We start from the raw sequence: 25,001 nt of genomic DNA, 5'->3' as shown, positions 1-25,001 counted from the left end.
GGGTTTTATATTTTATTTTACAAAAAAAAGAGCACGGGTCCTTCGCAGGAGACGCCCAAAGGCCATCGAGGAAGAACCAGAGGGGCTTTGGGGAGGATTTCGACCCCACGCAGCCCCATCTCTTCCTCGCAGAGGGAACGCCAGCAGGTCCTGCCGCTGGGCGGGCGGCCGAGAGGGTCCTTTCCACCCCATGGGGGGGGGGGCTGCTTCTTCTTTTCTAGCCAGACGGCCCCCTGCCCCGTTTCTACTTCTGGAAGCGGTCCAAGGCCGACCTCTGACCTTGGGGGGCTTTGGGGGCCTGCGGACATGGTCGCTGCTGTCCCTTTTGGCGCTGTGAGATGCTCTTCCGAATGGCCGCCTGTGCAGAAAAGAGAAGAGGGGGGGAGACGGGGGTCACGGGCGAGGAAGGCAGAGGGGATGTTGGAATCTCCGTTCGACTGAGCTGATAAGGTTCATCTTTGGAATCGCCTCCCGACGATTAATTGACGACCTGATCCTTTGATAAGGCCTCAGGCACATCGTCCCAGCAGAGCATCAAAACAGCACGCAGAAGGATGAGATAGTATGAGCTACATTGCTATGCTTTATTTTCTAGCTACGCAGAGAGCAAAGAAATATACATCCTCTCCCTGTGAGAGCAGAGAGCAACTGAACCAAGGAACAAGGAAACAGGAAACCACTAACGTCACATCCCATCTCCTTTCCCATGAGACTGGAAGGTCTCTGGAATGTAAACAGAGTCCTGTGACTCCCAGCAGCTGCTCAGTCAGAAATAGAAACAGAAAGGGAACCAGAAATGCACTTACGCGCTGCTCCTCCGCGGCCACCTTTTTCCGGCGCCGGAGTCTCCCCACGGCCGAGTCGCGGCCCTTCGTCCGCTTCCGGGGGCAGAACTTGACCTTGGCTTGGGGGTCGTAGCCCTGGAGAAAGTCGGAAATACAGTGGTACCTCGGTTCTCAAACTTAATTCCATCCCGGAAGTCTGTTCCAAAACCCTTCCAAAACCAAAGCGTTCCAAAACCAAGGCCCGCTTTCCAGCAGAAAGGTATGCAAAACAGATTAATCTGTCCCAGACTTTTAAAAACAACCCCAAAAAACAGCAATAAACGATGTACTTCAGCCACACAATCGATCAATCAGTAGCTGAACTGGGTTCCACAAAGTCACAAAAACGAGCCACAAAAATTCAAAATAAATAGCAAAAACAGACAGACTTCAATGTAACACTCAAATCGGAGCACGTTCGACTTCTAGAAAAAGTTCACAAATAGGAACACTGACTTGCAGGTTCACAATGTTTGAGTACCAAGGCATTTGGAAACCAAGGTACCACTGCATCCGTTATTAAATGGAGATGTTCAGGAACCGAGATACCACTGTTCTGTAAAATGCACCTACCGTAGATTCTGGCGTATAAGACAACTTTTTAACCCTCGAAAACAGGTTAAAAAGTCGGGGGTCATCTTATATGCCGGGTATGGCTGCAGTGGGCGGCGGGCTCCGCTCCGTGCTGGGAGCCGACTGCCGCTGCCCAGCAAAGCTGCCGAAGCGTATAAGACGACCCCCCAAATTGGCAGCTGCAGGGGTTCGTCTTATACACCCAGTCACCTAATGAGCCAGAATCTACGGTATTTAAACATAAAAATAGGTTTAGTATTTTACCCCACTAGTATCCCGTTTTGCGGCTGGTCACATCATATTTCATGATTTACGTGTGTAGTCCCATAACAAACACAAACACACAAACACACATACATATATATGTGCATAATTTTCTGAAAAGGGGTCTCAAAGCCGCCACATTTTTGGCAAGTCTCTCCCCCCATTACCAGCCTGTCCCCCCCATCAGGCTACCCCGGGACAGACCCCCCCCACCCAAAACCCCCCCTCGCCCCAGAAGACCCACCAGTCTTTCAACCCGCTCCTTCTGCCGCTGCTCCAGGGAGACCCTGTCCACGGTGCCCAGCTGCCCGGGATCCAGCGAGATCAGCTCGTGCGGGATCTGTTGGAGGGAGGGAACGAGAGTGAGATGAAGTGAGGGCCCTTCTCCGCTTCACCTGCGGAACTCCCTGCCACAGGGGGCGGAGCTAGCGGCTGCAAAACGGTTGGGGAAACGGAGCCTCCAAGTTCAGGGGCAGCCTATCTGAGTCGCGGCAGGAAGAGAAGACGGCCGGCCTCTGCGAGGACAGGGCCCCGATCCTCCTTGGGTACCTTCTCCAAGAGAGCCTTGACCTCCCACTCCTGGCGCTGCTTCCGGCTGCGGAAAGGGTTGCTCTCCAGGGCATCAAAGTTGGGCTCCCCGGCTCCTGCGGCCCGAGAAAAGAAGGGGTGAGTCAGGAGGAAAAGCCGAGGGGGATAACTCAATACCCCCTCTAAGGCAGTGGGGGAGACCCAGCCCATCTGCTCCATCCTTCCCCTTGGGCTAATCACAGACACACTGCAAGGGGGTTGGGCTGGATGACCCACAGGGTCCCCCCGTTAGGATATAGTTCTGTTCCACCTTAAAAAGGAACAGGCATGACTGTTGTGTGTCACATGCCTGTTTACTTCCAGCTCAGTCTGCTGGGAACTTCCGTTGTGTGTTGCTTCTGCTATGTCGCAGTTTGCTGGACACGAAGGGAAGCAGACATGTTTTTTCCTTTGCTCCTGAACTATGCTGAATAAATGCTGTAAATGTGCTTACACATGGCTCAGCCCGCCATGTGCGAAGATTTATTCACTCTGCTGACAGAGCGTGCACGAGTCTCTAAAAGTATCTGAGGCTCATGTCGCTGCTTGATGCTGTTGCTAGGGAAACCGGTGATTGCCCGGCTGCCAGCCGGTGGCCTGCCTGATGCCCCCGTCTCCCCGGCAGTATCCCCCCACCCCCGTCCCCCCACCCCCTTACCTGGCACCAGGAGGCTGGCAAAGCCTTCTCCGTGGCCCACGCCCAGCACGTCCTCAAAGGGGCAGAAGCACACGGCGTGAGCTGGGCGCGGAAGGGAGTGGCACAGGTAAGGCTTTGTGGGCGGGCAGGAAACAATGTCCTTGTACACCTGGGAAGGGAGAGAAAAACAGATTTTGGGGGGCTGCGGACTCCCGGGCTCTGTGGGGATGGCGCGACGCCCCTGCGAAGAACGGCGGCAGCTTTCCAGTCGGGGTGAGAGGCAATGTGATAGAAACTTGTACAATTACACCAGGCAAGGGGAAAAGTGGAGAGATCAATTCCCCCCCATTCTGGCGCAGCACTCGAACTCGTGCCCGTCTCAGGAAGCTGAATGTCAGGAGATTCAGGACAGGTTAAACTGCGCAGTTAAACTGTGGAACTCCCTCCCACTAGAGTCAGAGAGAGAGAAACACCAACTTGGATGGTTTTGATTGGACAGATCCGTGCAGAAGCCGGTTGATGGCTGCTGACCAGGGTAGTCCTGATCTTGAGTTCGAATCCTGATTTGGGGGGCATCTGGCTGGCCACTGTGGGCTTGATCCAGCAGGCTGTGACTTTTGAGATTCTGGCTTTACCTCCATCTGATACAAAAAAAGCCCTTTTTCAAAGCAATTTGCAAAAAGCGCAAAACTCAGCTGATTCACAGCATAGAAGGGGACACCGGAGGGTCATCCAGCCCACCCCGCTCAGGGCAGGATCCTACAACTTGCTGCAGCCCTGACGATCGCTTAGGATACCTGGATGACGATTTATTAAACTTGTATGCCGCCCTATACCTGTGAGTCTCAAGGCGGTTACAACATAAAATCACAAAATACAAACACAAAATACACCATAAAAACCCACAATACTCCCCCTTAAAAAACGTAATTGCTTCTGCACACTGCTGCCTTGCCAAGCGGATTCTGGTTGTGCTAAGGAACACAAAAATAAATCGGGCCCGTCTTGTCTGAATAGGAGTCAAATACCCCCAGGGACAGAGGAATCAAGGTAGACTGTTATCGACCATAAGGACATAGAGCGAGCCTGCCAGGTTATGCTCCAAAGTGACAAGCCGTCTCCGCCTTGCCTGAATTAGAACCCGGTGCCGGATGTGGGGCTGGGGGCTGACATTAAACAGGGAAAGTGAAAAGATTCAATAAGCCCCTCAGGCTTTAGGATTTGAGGGAGATGGAGCCGCGAAGCCCACCCAGGAAATGTGGGGAGTCCCCCGCCTGCCCCCAGTTACCTGGATGACCTCCTGGCATGCGGCCCCCAGGAGCCCCCGCTGGCTGAAATCTAGCTGCCCGGCGCCGGTGGGCAGCAGGAGGGAGTGGAGGCGGCGGTAGGTGCGCAGGTCGTAGATGTGCAGCTTCCGGTCCAGCCCAGAGGTGGCCATGTAGCTGCAGGGAGAGGAAGCAGAGAGTTGTGGGTCAGGAAGGGACCCCTGGGGTCATCTAGTCCAGCCCCCCTAAAATACAGGGGTTGGCAGAGCTGTCGTTCTCATAGGCGCTACGTGGCACCTGTTCTGCACTGGAAAGAAGATCAATTAAAAGAGACAACAGGACAACTAAATAGTCAAGGCTCGTAGAAGGGAAAGTGAAGTTGCTGAAAGGTGCATATAGTAGTCTGCTAGAATGGGAAACAAAAGATGAAGAGGTGAAATCAGTCATGATTAAATGGGCACAAGATATAGGTCATAATATAATGTTTGAAGATTGGGGAAGATTGTGGAAAACTGATTTAAAATTTACAGACTGCTCTTTGCTGAAAGAAAACTACAGTCATACCTCGGGTTGAACGTGCTTCGGAATGAGCGCATTCGAGTTGCGCTCCGTGGCAACCCGGAAGTAACGGAGCATGTTACTTCCAGATTTCGCCGCTTGCGCAGACGCTCAAAATGACGTCGCGTGCATGCACGGAAGCGTCGAAAAGTGACGCGTGCGTGCGCAGACGTGCTGTCGCTGGTTACGTTTGCTTCTAGATGCAAACGGGGCTCCGGAATGGATCCCGTTCGCATCTAGAGGTACCACTGTACATGAAAATGATGTGTGGATGGTATATAACACCAGTGAGGAAGAATGTATAAAACCAGCTCTAATATATGTTGGAAATGTAAGGAAAAAGAAGGGACTTTTTACCACATGTGGTGGTATTGTAGTAAAATTAAAAAATTCTGGGAAATGATATACAACGAGTTGAAGAAAATGTTCCAATTAACATTTGTAAAAAAGCCTGAAGCATTTCTGTTAGGGATTGTAGCACAAGACCTGCCAAGGAAAATGAAGAACATATTTATGTCTGTGGCAACGGCGGCAAGAGTCTTAATAGCACATGGATGGAAGAATGAAGAAACCCCGACAAAAGAACAGTGGCAAGAGAAATTGATGGACTAAGCGGAACTGGCAAAATAGACGCACAAACTACGCGACAAGGACAACTGTGACTTTAAAGAAGAATGGGAACCTTTTACAAAGTACTTAAAGAAACGACAAATTGAGTTGGACTCCTTGGCAGGTTTTGAATAAACATACACAAATTTATTATTTTTAACATACAGTTAGATAAATTAAGGATCTTCACAATTTTATAATATGCAGAGAATAACATGTGCTGAAAAACCAGAGAGAGGAGCTGAGGGAAGTCTGGGAGGGGGGTGGGGGGTGGCTTTTTCTTTCTTGGGGAGGGGGGAGGGGAAAATGGGGGGGAATGAGGATGGTGTGTTTTTGATAAATTGTTATGTTGAAATTTCTAATAAAAAATATTCCAAAAAAAAAAAAAAAGGCTGGGGGGAAATGTGGGAGAAACATACGTTGAAAACCTCTATAAGAATAAAAGAAAATTATTAGCAAAGGGAGATAACAGAAATTGCTGGGTTAAAGCTGACCAAAAGTCCAGAGGTAGCGTTATTATCAATTTACGAGGGGGCGGAGGGTTCACAGGCTAGGAAGGATGCGCTTGTAAAATTATTGACAGCTGCACGAATTATTATAGCCAGGAAGCGGAAGGGGCAAGCAGAATATAAAATGGAAGAATGGAATAAAAAGGTGTGGGGTATAGCTAATAATGATAGATGAACATGTGCCATTAAGGTAAGGCGGGGAATATGCAGGAGGAATGGTTTTGAGGCGGGGTGTGCCCCCCTCTTTAAAAATCTTGTAGGGAGCAAACAACTCCCTCAAACAGCCCCACTGGGTACCCATTTGTTCCGGATGCTACAATGACTTAGGGCCAGGCTGTCTGAAAAACCGCATTCCCTCTTATAAGGCTGCCCAGGTTTTGAGATCTTCGGGGGGGGGGGCTTTTCTTGGTCCCACCACCCTCCCAGGAAGACTTGGGCAGGACAGGGCCTTCTTGGTGGTGGCTCCTCCCAAGCCTGGGGACCCCAGACTGGCTCCTGCCTTGTTGTTCTTCTGCTGGCAGCTGAAGGCTGTTTTATTCCCACACTTAAGGGGAATAAAGGGGTCAAACCATCGCAAGAGGTGCTGAAATTCTGGGAGGTTGGATAGTTACAACGGAATGGTCTCCGGGGTGGGGTGCACATTTTTATTCTTCTTTATTTATGACTTTAAAAAGGGGTGGGGAATAGAAATAAATCCTTTCGGCGTGCCACCACTGACACTTGGGAACTCCCTGCCTCTTGAATCCGGCCCCCGCAAGCAGCGTTCTCGCACAGCCGCCCTCAACGTTGCCGTGTGTTTCGGCCCATTTTTGATTTCTCCTTTGGCTGCCGACAATTTTTTTGCTATCACGATTTATTGCATTTGCACACACCTCCCGTCATTTACTATTTGCTGTTATCGTTGAATTTGCACTTGTAGGGCAGTTCGCAAAACACAGCAATGCCGAACGAAGCAGAAACGAGCCAAAGCCGTAACCCCGATCCCGCTGAGAGATTTAAAAGGACACAGTTATGACAAGACCCCCCTCGTGGCCTGGCTGATGCGATCCAAAGGAAAGCAGAGCGAGACGTTGGCAGCAGGAGTTGGCAGAAGAAGACCAACCAAGCGCCTTAGGGATCCCACTCTGGAATTGTGTCGGGTTTTCTCCCGAGCCTTTCCTTCTCCCAAAGAGATCCCACAACACAGTGGAGGTTTAAGATCAGAGTTGTCCTAGAAGGAACATTTCACCATATGTGGTGGTAATGTAAGAAAGTAAAAAACTTCTGGGAAATCATATATAATGGGATGAAAAAGATGTTGAAATATACATTTTTTAAAAAACCAGAAGCATTTTTTACTTGGTATTACAGGTGAGGATATTAATAGGCAAGATGTTAAATTGCTTTTATATGCAACAACTTTAAAAAGCCCTTGTCACCCCATCCTCGGAGTTCAAAATTCCTCTTTGAACCTGTTGCGCAATCAACTTTGGTCTACAGCTCTTTGCTCCGGTTGGGGGCTGGACTCCTTCCTTTATTCCGCAGGGACTGAGCAGCCTCGCACCTAGATTCTTCCGTAACACAGGATTGTGGCCGCCGTCACACGCCGACGGTTTCTGGCAGCCAAGGGGAGACAGAAGGTGCAGAAACCGCCCCAGACAGAGAGAGCAGGACTCGCATTTTGCAAATGAAAATAATCATTTCACTCACGTGCCAGAGCCGTCGACCGCCAATGCCCTCACGGCCCCCTGGTGGCAGAGCATCCGAACGAGGGGCTCCTTGACGTTGGGGCTCCAGAGGGTCACTGTGCCTATATTTTTTTGGGGGGGGGGGAGAAACGATCAAACCGGGAAGGGGAGGGCTACTCCTGCCTGCCATCAGCTCCCTCCCTTTCTGTCAGTGGCTAAACACCAGCTACAACCGCCCCCCCACCTCCCTCCTGCCCCACAAGTCCTGCTCGCAGGAGCCCAGAATGGCCGGCTTGGAAGGGACCCCCAGAGGCCATGCAGCCCAACCCGCCGCAGTGGGAGTCTCACCGTTGCTGTGTCCCAGGTGGACGATGGCGTTGGAGGGGTTCTGCGCCATGACCCCCAGCCGGCCCCCCTTGGTGCAGATGGTGGCCACCTCCGTCCCCACAGAGATATCCAGGTACTGCAGGAAGCCCGTCTCGCTCTGGGAGGGGGGCCACACAAAAACAGAGGAGAGAGCTTTGTAATAAACAGACCCTCGCATCCAGGGGGGGGGGGTCTCTTTTCTGTGGGCAAAGGCACCCACCCACCCAGGAGAGACCAGGTGCTAGATTAAGTCGGGTGGGGGGGCAGTTCTTATTTAGGAGAGGGTCCTGACCTCCCCCCCCCCCAAGACTGGCCAGCCCGACCCACAGCCGCAACCAACCCCACAAAAGGAGGGTTAGGCGGAACAATCTTCGCCTTGCCCCCGACACTGCGCCATGGAGACAGCTTTGCTAACTTTGCAAAACTGCCTGTCCGGCCACAGCGGAGGCCCTCTCAGCCGGGGTCCCGTACACGCCTCTCCGCACTGCCGGAGAAGATTTATTCTTGGCCCAGGGAAAATCATGGTGCCGGGGCATCTAGATTGCTTGCACCTGGATAAGTTGCGAGTGCAAGATGGCTGGGTGATTCCACCTGGCCCAAATCTCCATGCTAACTGCTGAATCTGCCACTGGCATCCGGCCAGGATGGGATTGCCCCGGCTAACAGAAGAGGAGCCAGGCCAGCAACGTCTCTCTGCCGCACGAAATCTCTGCTGGTTGCTGCTGGGCTGTGCTTGGAGCTAAGTTTGAACCTGCAACCAGGATCTGTGTGTTGCTGTGTGTTTTGCTGTGCGATCCAGGGGGCAAGTCTCTATCTAAAGGAGTAGCCCTGTCAGGGCTCTAGCAGGAGATTGTGTAAATACCTGTAACTGTGTATGCTCAAACCTGTCAGTAAAATTAATAATTAATAAATAATAATAATAATAATAATAATAATAATAATAATAATAATAATAATAGTATTTATGCCCCGCTCATCTGGGAGACCCAGCCACTCTTGGCAGCTCCCAACAGAATATTAAATGCACAATAAAACATCAAACATTAAAAACTTCCCTAAATGGGGATGCCTTCTAAAAGTCGGATAGTTGTTTATTTCCTTGACATCTGATGGGAGGGCGCCACCACCGAGAAGGCCCTGCAACCTCACTTCTCGCAGGGAGGGGACCGCCAGAAGGCCCTCGGAGCTGGACCTCAGCCACTGACTGAAGTCCGCCGCCTGTTTTTCTCTCAAGGTGTTCCCACACCTAGCTAAAGATGCTTGCCACATATTTAATCCCTGGGTGGTGACTCCCGCAAGCTGAGAATGGATTACTTGCTGGCGTGGGTTTTGCCCAGACATGTATATCTGAGATTCATTTATACAAAACACAGGAGGTTCAGCACGCAGGAATTAAGAGCACCACCTATGTATTAGATGAGTTGATAGACGGCTGTCCTTGTCAGCTCTTCCAATGATATTTGTGGGAAGCTGTGCAGAGGCCGGGGCAACCCTGTCAGATGGGCAGGGTACAAATATAATAACAATCAGAATACTACCACTACTACTACTACTACTACTTTTCCTTTTTCACATTTTATTTGTGTTTTCCATTGGTCAATTAAACTACAGTGGAACCTCGGAAGCCGAATGCCTTTGAACTCGAAACTTTCGGCTCCTGAGTGACTGAAACCGCCCTGTGGAACACCCTCCCATTAGATGTCAAAGTAATAAACAACTATATGACATTTAAAGGTCATCTGAAGGCAGCCCCGTTTAGGGAAGTTTTTAATGTCTGATGTTTTAATGCATTTTTAATCTTTTGTTGGAAGCTGCCCAGAGTGGCTTGTAGGAAAATGGTTGTTTGTGCCTACATGGCAAGATGGGTGCGTAGGTGGAAATTTACAGCAGCCTGACCTTCTGGCATGGCAAGCTGCACTAGGCATGAAGAGCGCGTGAACACTGCATGCTTGGTCAGTGATTGGTCCACATAGTACAGCCTCACGGTGGTGTGATGCCCATGTATGGTATTTTGTCTTCATCTGCCGGCTGATAGAATGTTGTATGTTTTTCACTGTTCTAAATAAAGGTTGGGCTGCAGCAGCGTTAGTTGGCGGTTGCAGTTAGACCCCTTCAATTCATCTTGGCGTGAGACCGATTATCGATGACGAGCAGGCCCTCATCAGTGGCTGGGGAAATCCAGCCAGATGGGCGGGGTATAAATAACATGTTGCTGCTGCTGTTAACCCGGAAGTAATTGTTCCAGGTTTTTTTTTTTTTAGTTTTTTTAAATGTATTTCTATTAAAGATTTTCTTGATTTACAAAGGTATGTGCAATGTCTCTCGTATTTTTTTCCACGTAACACTTTCCCCCCCTTCAAATTGGTTTCACTTGTTGAGACATTAGGAAGAACAGAGGGAAGATTGTTCCAGTTTTTGAACAATTTTCAGAAGCCAAACATCTGGCATGGCTTCTGATTGGCTGCAGTACGCTCCTGCATCCAATCAGAAGCCGTGCTTTACAAGTTGAACGGACATCCGGAACCGATTCCGTTTGACTTCCAAGGTACGACTGTTCTCTCAAAAGGAGGGAAAGGGGAATCCACAGGTTGTAAGACCCTGTACAGATGCATAGAATAACAGCTTCGTAGAGGCAGAAGGGAGACCCAAGAGTCATCTAGCCCAACCCGCCCCTCAAGGCAGGAATCGCAGGGAAAGCGTCCCTGGCAGATGGTCCCCACCCCTAACCTCTGCTGAACAGCTTCTACTGCTGAACGTTTCTTGCTCTCAGAGGTCCAGAGAGAGGGGATTGTTGGAGGTCAGGAGAGAAAGATAACCGCCCCCCCCCCAATCGGGCAGCCCCAGTGGGCCTTCCTCACCGCTGTGGCCAGGAGGAAGTGGTAGGGCAGGAACTGCATCCGCTGGACCCCGTGGAAGCGCTTGAGGCAGTTGAGCTCCACCCCCTGGTTGTCGTAGACGTAGAGCCACTTCCGCTGGGCCACAGCAAACATGGTCTCCGTGTGGAGCCACCTGGGGAGAAAGGCGGCGTCAGGGGGGAGAACAGAAGGGCTGAGTCGGGAGGGGCACCTCGGGGTCATCTAGCCCAACCCCCAGCAATGGAGGCGTCGCAGCTCAGAAGCGGAAAGGTACAAAGGCAGCCTGGTTACGGGCAGGAGCTACGAGCCAGTGAGAAGTGGCAAGGCTGCCCTGAATTAAGTTGTGAACCGCCCTGCAATCTATGGATGGTGGGCAGAATGCAATTGTAATGAACCACAATACAGTGGTACCTCTGGTTGTGAACGGGATCCGTTCTGGAGGCCAGTTCGCAACCCGAAAAAAACACAACACACGTCTGTGCATGCTCATGTGCAGGTCGCGATACGCCGCTTCTGCGCATGCCCGTGACATTATTCTGCGCATGCGGCAAAACCCAGAAGTAACCCTTTCTGGTACTTCTGGGTCGCCGCAGGACGCAACCTGAAAACGCACAACCTGAAACAAACATAACATGAGGTACGACTGTATTAATCATAGTAATAAAGAAATTTCATGAGAGGGGCAGCTTCCCTAAGCAGACTATGCATTCACGGTCATACCTTGGAAGTCGAACAGAATCCGTTCCAGAAGTCCGTCCGACTTGCAAAACGTTCGGAAACCAAGGGGCGGTTTCTGATTGGCTGCAGGAAGCTCGTGCAGCCAATCGGAAGCCGCATCGGACGTTTGGGTTCCTAAAGAACATTCGAAAACAGGAACACTGACTTCCGGGTTTCAATCGTTCGGGAGCCGATTTGTTCGGGAGTTGGGGCGTTCGAGTTCCAAGGTACGACTCTTGAGATTTCATCTCTGAGCTGGGGGGAGGCAGCGACAACCTCACTGGGAAGATGGGGAACCCTTGCCCTGCAATGTGGAGACAGGAGTGCCAGGAATACCTGGCAAGGCCGTTGCTGGTACTTGCCAACAGCAGAACGTTTGAACCGTGGAGGAAGTGGCTTGGGAAGAGAGACGAGAGGAATGGGGTGGGAAGACAGAAAAGGAACTGCTCTGAGATCTACGGATAAAGGGCAGTATATAAATCTAAATATATTGCATATATTGATAAAGGTAAAGGTAAAGGGACCCTTGACTGTTAGGTCCAATCATGGCTGACTTTGGGGTTGCAGCGCTCGTCTCGCTTTATTGGCCGAGGGAGCCGGTGTACAGCTTCCGGGTCATGTGGCCAGCATGACTAAGCCGCTTCTGGCGAACCAGAGCAGCGCACGGAAACGCTTCCTGCTGGAGCGGTACCTATTTATCTACTTGCACTTTGATGTGCTTTCGAACTGCTAGGTTGGCAGGAGTAGGGACTGAGCAACGGGAGCTCACCCCATTGCGGGGATTCGAACTGCTGACCTTCTGATTGGCAAGCCCTAGGCTCTGTGGTTTAACCCACAGCACCACTCGCGTCCCAATTGATTGATAATAGATGTGCAATTCCTGCTCGCCCCCCAAAAAACTCAACACGGCGCCCCCACGCGTTTTTGCCACTCACGCCACGTCTGCGACGGACTCCATGACGTTGATCTCGCACATCAAGGCCTTTGTGTGCCAGTCGAGGGCCGCCACATGGCCCCTTCGGCCCCCCAGGAGGAGATGCCTGCGAAGGAGAAAGAGGAGGATTCCCCAAGGCAGGAATCTCAGTTCAATCATACAAGGCAGAGGGCCGCCCAAGGAAGGAGAGCCCAGCGCCTCCCGAGGGAGACCTGTAGGGGTGCAAATATCCAGAGTGGGGGGGTCAGGTGGGATTGCTATGAGGAATTATGAAAAATGAAGCATTGTGTCCGCGATGAACGCATTGTGTTGACTGGGTTTGATTCATTGACAATTGTTTCTGATCGAATCCCCCAGGCCTCTCCACCTCGGCCATTTGCTTTCTCTACACCTGACAGGCACGTATAAGCATTCTGAAACACAGGCCAGTTGCTTCCTCAGGCATCCTCAGTACAGAAAGATAGTAGGTTACTTTGATGTAGTTTAATCTTTAGATAGATCTTAAAGGCCAGGAAGAGAGTTCACAAGGAGCCGGTAAATACTGCCACCCTGTCTCTCCCATTTATGACCTCCGGGGTTTTGCTGAATGCATTCCTCCTTCTATTCCTATTTTATTTACTCTGAACTACTATGCATGCTCAAGTAGAAAATAGTATCTTTGTAGTTAAAAGAATTTCTTCTGATCAAACTTTGTCCTACGTAGGGGTTTTGAAATGCTCAGAGGAAATCCGATTGGTTCTTACGAACACTGTGTAAAGGGTTCTTTTGTGAATAAAACGACCTGGGCCGAGGGGTGGAGAGGATTATTACTATTGGCACTCCTCCCAGAGTCTCGCTGGTCAAGCCTCGTGTGTATTTTATTAATCAGAGTCCAATCCTTCCTTTGCTTTGGGAATGCTACAAGATCGTTCCACCGCCAAACAGCTCTTGCTCACTCACCTGCCGTTGCGCGTGTAGTCCACCCGGTACGGGCCAAACTGGTTCAGCCGCAGCTCAAAATGCTGGTGAGAGGAAAGCAGGCCGGGGTCAGGCCCTGGGAGGGGGTCCCCACATTGAGGAAGGGGGTCCCCTTCCTCAAGACCCCCACATTGTCCCCTCCCTGCCTACCTTTGCACCGGCGGCCAGGTCTACGGCCTCCGCGATGTCGGCCTGGGCGATGGTGCAGGTGTCTTCCCCCTCATCTCCTTCCAGGAACCTGGCGGAGCAGAGGGAGAAAGTGAGGCAGAGTTGCACCCCGGAGGCAACAGCCTACTATGGTCAGAGGCAGCGACGATGCCGGACCCCTCAGGAAACGAAGGTTAATTAGACAAGGGATATTGAAACACGTGAATGGGAGAGACCGTGGAAGAAGGATTTAAAACTTGCGGCATGTTATAAACTAAAAGAGAACTTTATTCGGAGGGGGGAAATGAGGATGATGTATTTTTGACAAATTGTTAATTGTTGAAATTCCTAATATAAAATATATTTTTTAAAAAAAAAGCAGAGAGGGGTGGGTGAATCTAGCCATTTCAGTTTCACTGCGTTTCTCGTTTTTTCAAAGCCTTAAGTTCAGCCCCACAGATTTCCACATCAGTGCGTTGTTATTATTATTATTAATTAAATTTTCTGTTTTATAATTTAGAATACTTATTTAAATATCCTTAAAATACCAGTGACTTGCTTCTTCTCTTTCCATGGTTCATTTTGCGTTCCATAAAGCCCTGCATATTTTACAAAAACTAAGCCACTCAGTATTCCATTATTACATCCATCAAAACTTATTTACACTGTTGAATTTATCTTTATGCTGCCAACATTTTCAAGTGTACACAATCTCCCTTCATATATTCAATAAACATTTTTCAATCTTCTCAAAAAAAGAGAGAGAGAGAGAACACTATACTAAAAGTGTTGGTGCTGACCTTTCAAGCCCTAAACGGTCTCGGTCCAGTATATCTGAAGGAGCGTCTCCTCCCCCATCGTTCTGCCCGGACGCTGAGGTCCAGCGCCGAGGGCCTTCTGGCGGTTCCCTCATTGCGAGAAGCAAAGCTACAGGGAACCAGGCAGAGGGCCTTCTCAGTGGTGGCGCCCACCCTGTGGAACGCCCTTCCAGCAGATGTCAAAGAGATAAACAACTATCTGACTTTCAGAAGACATCTGAAGGCAGCCCTGTTCAGGGAAGTTTTTAATGTTTTACTGTATTGTGTTTTTAATATCCTATTGGAAGCCGCCCAGAGTGGCTGGGGAAACCCAGCCAAATGGGCACGGTATACATTAATAATAATAATAATCATTACTACTGTACTACTACTATATGAAAAAGATGTATAGGTGGCATTTAACGTCTAACAAACCAGCAAAGATGTACAAGTCAGAATAAGATACAGGTTGGAAATGGGTACCTTTCATCATATGTGGTGGAAGTGTAATGTAGCCAAAGCCTTCAGGGAAATGATTTATAATTAACTGAAAAAAATGTTGAATAAATCTTCTAATTTAAAAACAAACAAACCCAGAAGCTTTTCTTTTTGGAATAACTGGTCCAGAGGTACGCAAAGATCAGAAAATCTTATTCCTATACACAACAACTGCAGCCCGGACAATTTGTGATCAGAAACAGGAGGAAGATGCAGTAGCAACAAAGAAACTGATGGAATGTGTAGAAATGACTAGTTTAACAGGAAGGATAAGAGATCAGGAAGGAAAAACTTTTTTTAAAAAAGGAATGGGGGGGGGGAAATGTGGAATATTTGAAAAATTACTGTAGGCAACTTAAAGACGTTAGCAGGATTGGAATTAATTGAGCAGTTTATGTATACCCAGAAGGGAAAATTAGGAAAGAGAAGGATTAATTAGAATAAGAAGCAAAAAAGGAAAATGAAACGAGCCTTGGAAGGGGGGTGGGAAGGGAAGTCGGATATGTTTTAAATATGTTTTAAATTCTGTAATTTATATAAATGTTGTAAAACTGAAAACGATAAAGTAAATCTTGTTTTTTTAAAGGAATTTTTTTTTTAAGTAAATGAAGATTTCTTGGCACCATTTGCCTGCACTGAACCAAACATAGCCGTCAACGTTTCCCTTTTTTTAAGGGAAATTCCCTTATTCCGAATAGGATTCCTCACAAGAAAAGGGAAAAGCTGACAGCTACGGAACCAAGGCTCACCCACCGCCCAACAGCCTCTTAAATGCAGGTGCAGAAACTACATTACCCAGCATCCTCCAGGAGAAGCATCTCCATCCGGGCCGCCTGCTTGGCTGCTGCCTGGGCCTTCTCCTCCTGCCTGGCCAGCTGGCGCTTAAGGCGCTTGTTGGACACCGTCCCCTGTGGGACATGGGAAAAGGGGGGGGTTCAAAGATGATGGTGGCCCGCAGCTCCCCCCCACGCCTAGGGAGAACATCTCCGCCCCCGCAGGAAGGCCAAAGCGCCTCACCAGTTGGCCCCCGGCTCCCCGCTGGAACTTGCGCACTTGCTCACGGCTGACGGAGGCCGGGCCAGGAAACGGGTCCACCTTCTGGAAGAAATCACAGAATCACAGCGTCAGAAGGGCCCCCAGGGGCCATCTAGTCCAACCCCCTGCAAGGCAGGGATTGCAACAAATGCGAAAGAGCGAACCAGGCGGACGTGGAATTGGGGGCAGGTTGTATCTCCCCCCAAAAAGATTCAGCCCCTTCCCCAGACTTCCTAAATTTGAAGGGACCCACTGAAGGACATCTAGCCGCCCCCTCCTGCAATGCAGACCTACTTCCCTTCAAACCCCTGATATTCTCATGTATCATATTGTTGAAACGAATATGATATATGAAAATGATATATTGTTGAAAATGATATGTTAAAAAACTAATTACATATCATTTTCAACAATAATTAAGCATACTTTTATATCTTATATAGTTGTTGTTTTTTTATTTCCATCAATCACATCTGAAAATTTTCCAATTAGAGATCACACTAGACAAGAGTTTCAAAAAGCATGGGGGAAATGCAGAGAATACATCACAAAACAGTGCCCTAAAATACATACCCGGACTTGTTTCGATTAATGTCTGCAGGAGACTTTGTGGATATTTAAGTTATAATTAGAAAAATCTCAACAATTATTCATAAAGGAAACAGCTTATAAGAAGTAAATAAGGAGGCCAGATACAGGATAAAAGAAGTGTTTTGTTTGGTTGTTTGTACTGTGGTATGTTATGCTTATTGTATTTCTGTATTTATGTTGTAAATAAAATTTCCAATAAAAATTTAAAAATGAACTGAAAATTTTCCAATCTGTTCACTTAATTTACATTTCTTACTTTCACTATTACATTTAAATCTCACAACTAATATCTCTATTCTTTCTCTACTTTGCAATGTTTCGTATATTACACCTGTGAAATTAGCGAAAAAGGAATAAGACAAATAATAAATGTTGGAAATGTAAAGAAAAAGGAGGACCGTACCCCAGATATGGTCTTCTTCCTGCCAGGACCCATCGACTTCCTTGAGGAGGCCTCATCCTGCCGCGGCCTCTTGGCCCCCCGAGCACCACTCTGTTCTGGGTCGGCTTGGGGGGCTTCGCCCTCCCAGTATCTCCTGACGACCTTCTTCTTCTTTGGGGCGGCGGAGAGAAAGAGGGATTATCTGGGGTCAGACAATCAAGGAAACTAGCAAAAGGCCAAGTAAAACCGCAGAGCTAGCCTGACGGAACCGACAACATTGCAAAGGAATCCTAAATGCATTGAAAGCACACGCCAGTTGGAAAAATCTATATTACCAAAGCTGTATTCGACGGAGGAAAGTACATGGTATTTGACATGATTGAGAATCGTGGACTCAGCGACGGAGAATTATAAAGCGTCAAAATCGAGAGGTGGAAAACATGGAAACGACGAGGAGAGTCAGAACTGAGATGTGGAGATATGCTTCAGAGATCCAGACCGTGGGGAGCTCCAAAAAATTAATAATTATAATTTGAACTATAATTTGGATTTTTTTATTTTAGTTTTTTTATTTTAATTGGAGTATTACGATTGGATATATTAATTGGAGGTTTTTTATTGGAAAATCAATAAAAAAAGATTTAAAAATAAAGCACATGCTCACCCCCCACCAGACCCCTGGGAACTCTAGTTTTAGGGTGCTGGGAACTGCAGAATTGTTGTTCATGCATTAAATCTGCATACTGCCCTTCATCCGAAGACCGCGGGGCTGCTCAGAGCATAGAAATACGAGACAAAAGGCGCAAAATGCATATATGAAGGACACGAAGAAAGCAAAACAATAAACACCCCCCCCCCCCGCTTCCAAAACACACACCCATTTAAAAGGACATAGGACAAACTGGCTAGAGAGGATAAACTACGTGTCCCAGAATCCGTTTCGTGAGGTGGAGGAGAGGATGGGCTCCAAATGGATGCCTTCTTGGGGGGGGGCAGCCAAAATCAATAGATGGGGGGCGATTTGAAGAGGGCCTGGAGCAGAGAAAAGCACCCAGGTCCCAGCCCTGGAGACAGGGCCAGAAGGGGCTCCCCAAAGGCCATCCAGCCCCACCTCTTTTTAAAAAAAATATTCATTTTTCTTTTTCATTCATTACATACATCTCAATTTCTTAACATTCACTATATATTCCTCCCTCCCTCCCCTCCAGTGCTTCTGGCTTGTCTCTCTTTTCACCCACTTTGACTTTCTCTGTTTCTGCAAATATAATATAAATGGTCCCCATTCTTTTTCAAAGTCGCTCTTGTCTTTTCCCCTTAATCTATCTGTCATTTCTGCCCTTCTCTTGACTCTCAGTTTAAATGGGATTTCTTTAAAGATGTCAACTTTCTGTCTCTCCACCACTTTCTGTCCCTCAACTTTAGCAGGAATGACCTGCTAAAGCACCGAACGATCCCAGAACTGGAAGGGAACCCCAAAGGCCATCCAGTCGACCCCCCTCTGCAGCCCTTCTTCAATGTAGGCTTCAGAGATATTAAGGACATGGAGGTACATCCTGTCTAATTTTCTTTTTCCCTTTCTGCATCTCTCTGTTTTTGGTTGAGCAAAGAAATGACTGCGCTTGGAGATGGAGCGGATTCCACGACTGAGCCAAATTAAATCCATCCCTGGAAAGAGCCAGGCTTTTTGAATCTCCGGTTCCCATAAATAAGTTAGCTAATACCAGCCAAAAAAGGCAGTAACTCCCTTCCCTTCTTCCTCTTTCACAAGCAGTCATTTGTATTGTTCATTCATTTCAGCCTCAATTTCTTCCTCAGGCTAGTATTATTATTATTATTAATGATAATAATACTGCCATATAACAGTAGATTGTAGGTTGTAGGTGGTGAATTGGAAAGGAAGAAGGGAGAGAACAAGAAAAATCTTCACAATGGAGAAATCATATAAATATTCAGAGTGTGGAGAGAACTTTAGTCGGAGCTCCCAGTCCCCTTCCCATCAAGGAAAGCTCTTCATTCAGAAGGAGAGCCTCACTTCACATGAAAGAACTAACGGGGGAAGAAATTAGTGCTTGAAATGTGCGGAAATCTTCCTTCGCAGCTCCACCCACAGTTCCCATGAGATACCTCATCCAGGGGAGTGTTTGGGAAAAGCTTCATGCAGGTCAGAAACCAAGTCAGTGCTTGGAATGTAGAAAGAGCTTCATTCAGGTGCTGAATCTAATTTTCCATGAAATATTTCCTGCAAGGGACTGTTTAGAATGTGGGAAAAGCTTCACCTGGAAAACCTGTCTCAGTTTCCATTAAATAAAACGCAGCAGGGATAATCAGAGAATCTCAGCAAATGGTATAAGGCATGTGGTCTAACTGGTATTAGGAAACTTCATGAGGCATTAAGGGGAGAGAGAGCGTTGACCCGGAGTAAGGCAGGAATCCAGAGTCCCAGAATGGCCAGGGTCCCCCAAGGGGCATCTGTCCCACCCCACTCCCGCCCCGCCTCACCTTCTTGGGGTCTCCGGCCTCCTCCCGCCCGGCGGCCCTTCCTTCCTCCATGGCTGCCGCTCTCCTCTCTCTCCCAAACCCACGTGGAAAGCCAGGCTGCCGGCTCTTCCGGGTGCTTCCTCCCACCTCGACCAATCGCCGCGCACAGAGCGCCCAGCTCTCCACCAATCGCCGCGCGAGGGGCGCCGTCCCGGAAATGAAGCCACCGCGGAGGCCTAGGAGGCGCTCTGAGAAAGGGGAGAGGCCATGTTGGGTCAGGGCAGCCGGTTCTCCCATGTTTGGAGCGGGAGGAAGGGCCCGCGGCCATCTTGAATGAGGGCAGTTTGGTGCCTGACTGTTATGTATAGATACATACATAGCTATGTACATATTATATATATAATAGTTTAATATAGATAGGGAATTGATAGACGTAGGTGGTATATAGATATACGGCAGCTGCCGGATGCCCCCCTTGGTTGGGCCTGTGATGGACAGCAGAGCCAGGCCAGTCAGCGGACTTAGTCCCTCAGAAATTCCCCCAGGGGGCGGGAGCCTCACTCTGATTGGCTGCCAAGCCAACGGGAGGCGGAGCCAGCCCTTTTGGCGGGAAAAGGCAAGGCGCCTTTTCTGAGGGATGGTCTGAGGGGGGAGCTTGGAGGGGAAGGTGGGGAGGAGAGGAAGAGGAGTCAGGCGGGAGTTGAAGGGGAGAAGCTGGGGGGAGGGAAGGGAGACCCCCAAGAAGGAGGGCTGAGGGGACCCCCTGGGTGTGGGGGGCGGACTGAGAGGGGGGAGCGGAGGGAGACCCCCAAGAAGGAGGGCTGAGGGGACCCCCTGGGTGTGGGGGGCGGACTGAGAGGGGGGAGCGGAGGGAGACCCCCAAGAAGGAGGGCTGAGGGGACCCCCTGGGTGTGGGGGGCGGACTGAGAGGGGGGAGCGGAGGGAGACCCCCAAGAAGGAGGGCTGAGGGGACCCCCTGGGGGTGGGGGGCGGACTGAGAGGGGGAGCGGAGGGAGACCCCCAAGAAGGAGGGCTGAGGGGACCCCCTGGGGGTGGGGGGCGGACTGAGAGGGGGAGCGGAGGGAGACCCCCAAGAAGGAGGGCTGAGGGGACCCCCTGGGTGTCTGAGGGGGGGGAGCGGAGGGAGACCCCCAAGAAGGAGGGCTGAGGGGACCCCCTGGGGGTGGGGGGCGGACTGAGAGGGGGGAGCAGAGGGAAAGGGCCCCTCGCTCAGGAACCCCCCAAGTCTGACACGACTCAGTCCAGGAAGGAGAGGGAAGAAGGGGCAGAAATGGAGTCCAGCATTTGAGCACCATGTCTAGAAAGCGGAACATCGGCCTGAGAAGAGAGGCTGTGCCTGGACTTCTGCGTTTAATGCCCTGACAGCCTCCAAGTTGAGGCAAGAAGTTGTCTTCTGCCTGAAAGTACCTGAAACTGTTCTTAACCTGAGGTACCACTTTAGCTAATGGGGCCTCCTGCTGCCGCCACCACACAATTTCTGTTCTCATCCTGAAACAAAGTTCTTAACCTGAGGTAATATTTTCGGGTTAGCGGAGTCTGTAACCTGAAGCATATGTAACCCGAGGTACCACTGTATTACTATTCTCCTCCTTGGGCCTCTGAGACAGAGAGGGCCTTTCCCTCCTCGTCTCCCAAGGGAGAGGCCTCCTCCATGGGGCCAACATGGCGAGGAGAGAGGCTGCCCTGCGGAGGCCAAGTCATCATGGCAGGAAGGCGGCTGAGGACCAAAGGTGCCGCCCTCCTTCATCCGGGAGGAGAGATCCTGAGAGCGTGGGACCCCCGAGGCCCACAAGGGAGCCATGGCGTCTCTGGGAGCGGCTGGGGCTCCGGAAAAAACAAAATGGCGTTCCTGCCTTTTTTGGAGAAACACCATCTCTTGGCCCTGCTGCCTCCGTGGGCTCCTCCTGGGCCTCCCTGGCCATTGGGGGAATCCAGCTGCCCCCAAACAATGAGGGGGAAGAGAAGGAAGGAGAAATGAAGGAGAAGCTGGGAGGGGGAGCAGCCAAGAGGGAAACTCAGGTGGGAAACTCCCTCAGGAAACCAGGCGAAGGAGAGGAGGAGGCCCAGGGGAATCTGAAAGTGGATTGGCCAGCTTTCCAATGCAGAGGCCTCTGATTGGTCCATCCCTGCTCTGGGGTGGGAAATGGGGTCAGATAGTTCTGGGAACCTAGTAGAAACTGGATTTCTGGTGGGAAACACGGAAAGGATGGCAGGTGTCACTCTTCCTTTGAACTGGAGTCCGGAGTCAGCTCTGTCAGACTTCTTTCTGGAATAAGAAACGCCCTCCTTTCCTGCTGGGTCCCAAACAGGGGCAAGTCAAGCTCAAGGCCACCTCCAACCCCCTCCCCACTTTAAAAGCACCATTTTGAGAAGCAGCAACTCTCAAATACGAAGAAATCAGCACCTCCACCTGCTAACATTCCCCCCCCCGCTTGGTTTTCAGGGAGGGCTTTTCTTAGCCCCTCATCCCCCCCAATTCAAAATAAGGGGCAGGCTGGCTGGAGACCCTTCCCTCCAACCCCCTTACCATTATTTAATGGCATCCCAGTTATATGTATTCCCCTTGTCCCAAAAGAGCCTCAGCTTCAGGGGTGTCTTCTGAATGAGCTGCCAGGAGAAGGCACCTGAGCCTGACTCTCCAGTGGCAGAAGGTTCCCTAGGACACCCCAGGCTCAACGTGGGTCAAACGCTGAGGAAAACTTCTTGGAGCAACTTTTGGGAAAAGGGGAATACATATAATGGGGATGCCATTAAATAACGGTAAAGGGGTTGGGAAATGGGAGTGCCTGATCACCTCATCTGTCTCCTGAGAAATCTCTATGTGGGACAAGAAGCTACAGTTAGAACTGGATATGGAACAACCGATTGGTTCAAAATTGGGAAAGGAGTACGACAAGGCTGTATATTGTCTCCCTGCTTATTTAACTTATATGCAGAATTCATAATGCGAAAAGCTGGGCTGGATGAATCCCAAGCCGGAATTAAGATCGCCGGAAGAAATATCAACAACCTCAGATATGCAGATGACACAACCTTGATGGCAGAAAGTGAGGAGGAATTAAAGAACCTTTTATTGAGGGTGAAAGAGGAGAGCGCAAAATATGGTCTGAAGCTCAACATCAAAAAAACGAAGATCATGGCCACTGGTCCCATCACCTCCTGGCAAATAGAAGGGGGAGAAATGGAGGCAGTGAGAGATTTTACTTTCTTGGGCTCCATGATCACTGCAGATGGTGACAGCAAAATAGAGCCCATAATCCCAGGATCTCTGAAATGAACAAATAAATGCACAGGATGGTCCAGATTGAACTCTTCCACGGATAAATGTTTGCCACGTCCAAAATGGAAGGCAAGAGCAGAGCAGGGTCCTCAAAAGAGCCGCAGGGGTTTGGGATCTACGCATTCAGCTGCCCAAGGCACTTGCTAAGACCTAGATCTGGGCTCCTTGGGGCAAATGGGGGCGGGGAGGGCAGGCTCTAAGCGCAGCAGCAGATCTGCCGGCAGGCAGAGGGAAGGGCAGGCTCGGTTTTGCAAGGGTTAAAAGGAGCAGAGCTGGATTCCTAGAGAGGACGGGAAGTGAAGGGGGTGAAGGTCCTCCATCGCTAAATTCCCTCCCTCCCCCATCCCTTCCTGCTTTCTTCTCTCTCCTTTGCAAAGGCCCATCTGGAATGCGGTGAGTCCCCTATTTCCTCCCTCTGAGGGTGCAGTGGGGAGAAGGGGGTCCCAGGGGGGCAGGGAGGGGGCATAGGGGTCCCTTCTCAGGTCATGCATGGTGGGGGAGACCCCCAAGTCAGGGAGCAGAGGGTCCTCCCTTGTCCTCTCTGCCAAGCCAGGGAGGGGCCACTTCGCAGGAAATATGCATCTCTGCTCTTCCTTGGGATCCAGATGCTGCCTTCCTCTTTAGGGAGGGGGCTTGGGGTCAAGGAAAATTGGGCAGGTAAAGAATGGGACGCGGGTGGCGCTGTGGGTTAAACCACAGATCCTAGGACTTCCCGATCAGAAGGTAGGTGGTTCGAATCGGGGGGGGGGGGGGAGCTCCCGTTGCTCGGTCCCAGCTCCTGCCCACCTAGCAGTTCAAAAGCGCGTCTAAGTGCAAGTAGATAAATTGGTACTGTAGGAGGAAACCCCCCCACCCCCATCATTCAGTTTGTACAAACTTCACACACACTCACACTCACACACTACATACGCTGCGCTTCTGTTATAAATTCATAGAAAATCTACCATGCATCGGATTTGCACTGTTCCACTTTTATTTTACTCCGTGAAGGAAGGACTACAAAATGGGGAAGGTTTGATACAGGACAGCCATAATCCCTTGAGCGTACCAACACGTACACAGGAGTCCTGCCCAGTTGCTATGCCAACCCTGATGGTCCTAGACAGAAGACAATCAAGATCACAAAGAACTTCCATATGGGGAGTGGATTCAGCATGGACTGGAACAAACGACAATGATAATAATAATAATAATAATAATAATAATAATAATAATAATAATAATAATTTATTATTTATACCCCGCCCATCTGGCTGAGTTTCCCCAGCCACTCTGGGCGGCTCCCAATCAGTGTTAAAAACAGTACAGCGTTACATATTAAAAACTTCCCTGAACAGGGCTGCCTTAAGATGTCTTCTGAATGTCAGGTAATTATTTATCTCTTTGACATCTGATGGGAGGGCGTTCCACAGGGCGGGCGCCACTACCGAGAAGGCCCTCTGTCTGGTTCCCTGTAGCCTCACTTCTCGCAATGAGGGAACCGCCAGAAGGCCCTCGGCGCTGGATCTCAGTGTCCGGGCTGAACGATGGGGGTGGAGACGCTCCTTCAGGTATACAGGACCGAGGCCATTTAGGGCTTTAAAGGTCAGCACCAACACTTTGAATCGTGCTCGGAAACGTACTGGGAGCCAATGCAGATCTCTCAGAACCGGTGTTATGTGGTCCTGGCGGCCACTCCCAGTCACCAGTCTAGCTGCCGCATTCTGGATTAATTGCAGTTTCCGAGTCACCTTCAAAGGTAGCCCCACGTAGAGCGCGTTGCAGTAGTCCAAGTGTGAGATAACTAGAGCATGCACCACTCTGGCGAGACAGCTCGCGGGGAGGTAGGGTCTTAGCCTGCGTACCAGGTGGAGCTGGTAGACAGCTGCCCTGGACACAGAGTTAACCTGCGCCTCCATGGACAGCTGTGAGTCCAAAATGACTCCCAGGCTGCGCACCTGGTCCTTCAGGGGCACAGTTACCCCATTCAAAACCAGGGAATCCCCCACACCAACCTGCTCCCTGTCCCCCAAAAACAGTACTTCTGTCTTGTCAGGATTCAGATCTTCCCTCTGGGGGCAGGAAACTGCAACTACCTTTTGTCTTCTGAAAATGACTCATGAGGAGGGGGGAGAAGGGAACCAGCCAGGTGACAGGACACTCAGGTTACCACCACAACTCCTCCCTCAACCCCTCCTTTCTGTAATGTATGCATGATGTTTCTGGGGGTAGGCTTGACCTAGAGGATGGGAATTTCAAAAGTTTTTATAAGGTCTTGCACACCATTTTTCTGGGTCTTTCCTCTCTCTTGCAAGTGAGGGGAACACCCTGTTGCAACAGTTCAATAAAGGCCAAGCCTACAGGCTGCTGTTTTGCTCCAAGTTATCCTGGTTGGTGTCTTTGTTTTTGTCCAAGGGAGCCCTCGGATTTTTCCGGTAACAGTACCACTCCGGCGGAAGGTAAATGGCGTTTCCGTGTGCTGCTCTGGTTC

At 49.9% G+C, this 25,001-nt stretch overlaps 3 protein-coding genes across 6 annotated transcripts in view; 1 reads left to right on the top strand and 2 right to left on the bottom strand.

The window, feature by feature from the left end:
- Positions 1-25,001, bottom strand: part of LOC310757072 (uncharacterized protein) — a 238,572-nt gene that overhangs the window by 93,653 nt on the left and 119,918 nt on the right. The gene's annotated exons all lie outside the window — the stretch shown is intronic.
- The window catches only part of LOC310757028 (uncharacterized protein), a 163,842-nt gene that overhangs the window by 124,141 nt on the left and 14,700 nt on the right, over positions 1-25,001 (top strand). The window lies entirely within an intron of this gene.
- WDR46 (WD repeat domain 46) lies at positions 2-19,542 on the bottom strand. Of its 2 annotated transcripts, XM_083600931.1 has the most exons (17): positions 19,252-19,312; positions 17,417-17,521; positions 16,774-16,923; positions 15,762-15,842; positions 15,540-15,652; positions 13,453-13,540; positions 13,285-13,346; positions 12,347-12,451; positions 10,698-10,848; positions 7,822-7,957; positions 7,496-7,595; positions 4,154-4,307; positions 2,887-3,034; positions 2,211-2,305; positions 1,906-2,001; positions 807-920; positions 2-358 (listed from the first exon to the last, which is right to left on the bottom strand). In XM_083600931.1, exons 2-17 carry the CDS (start codon positions 17,477-17,479, stop codon positions 245-247), a joined length of 1,770 nt encoding a protein of 589 aa, XP_083457057.1. In that variant the 5' UTR covers positions 17,480-17,521; positions 19,252-19,312; the 3' UTR covers positions 2-244. The 2 variants fall into 2 exon arrangements, with proteins under 2 accessions (XP_083457057.1, XP_083457056.1); XM_083600930.1 differs by lacking the exon at positions 17,417-17,521 and having other exon boundaries at positions 19,252-19,542.

The sequence above is a fragment of the Podarcis filfolensis genome, assembly GCF_964270895.1.
Source record: "Podarcis filfolensis genome assembly, chromosome: 2".
NCBI classification, from domain to species: domain Eukaryota; kingdom Metazoa; phylum Chordata; class Lepidosauria; order Squamata; family Lacertidae; genus Podarcis; species Podarcis filfolensis.
This window is presented reverse-complemented; position numbering and strand designations above follow the sequence as displayed.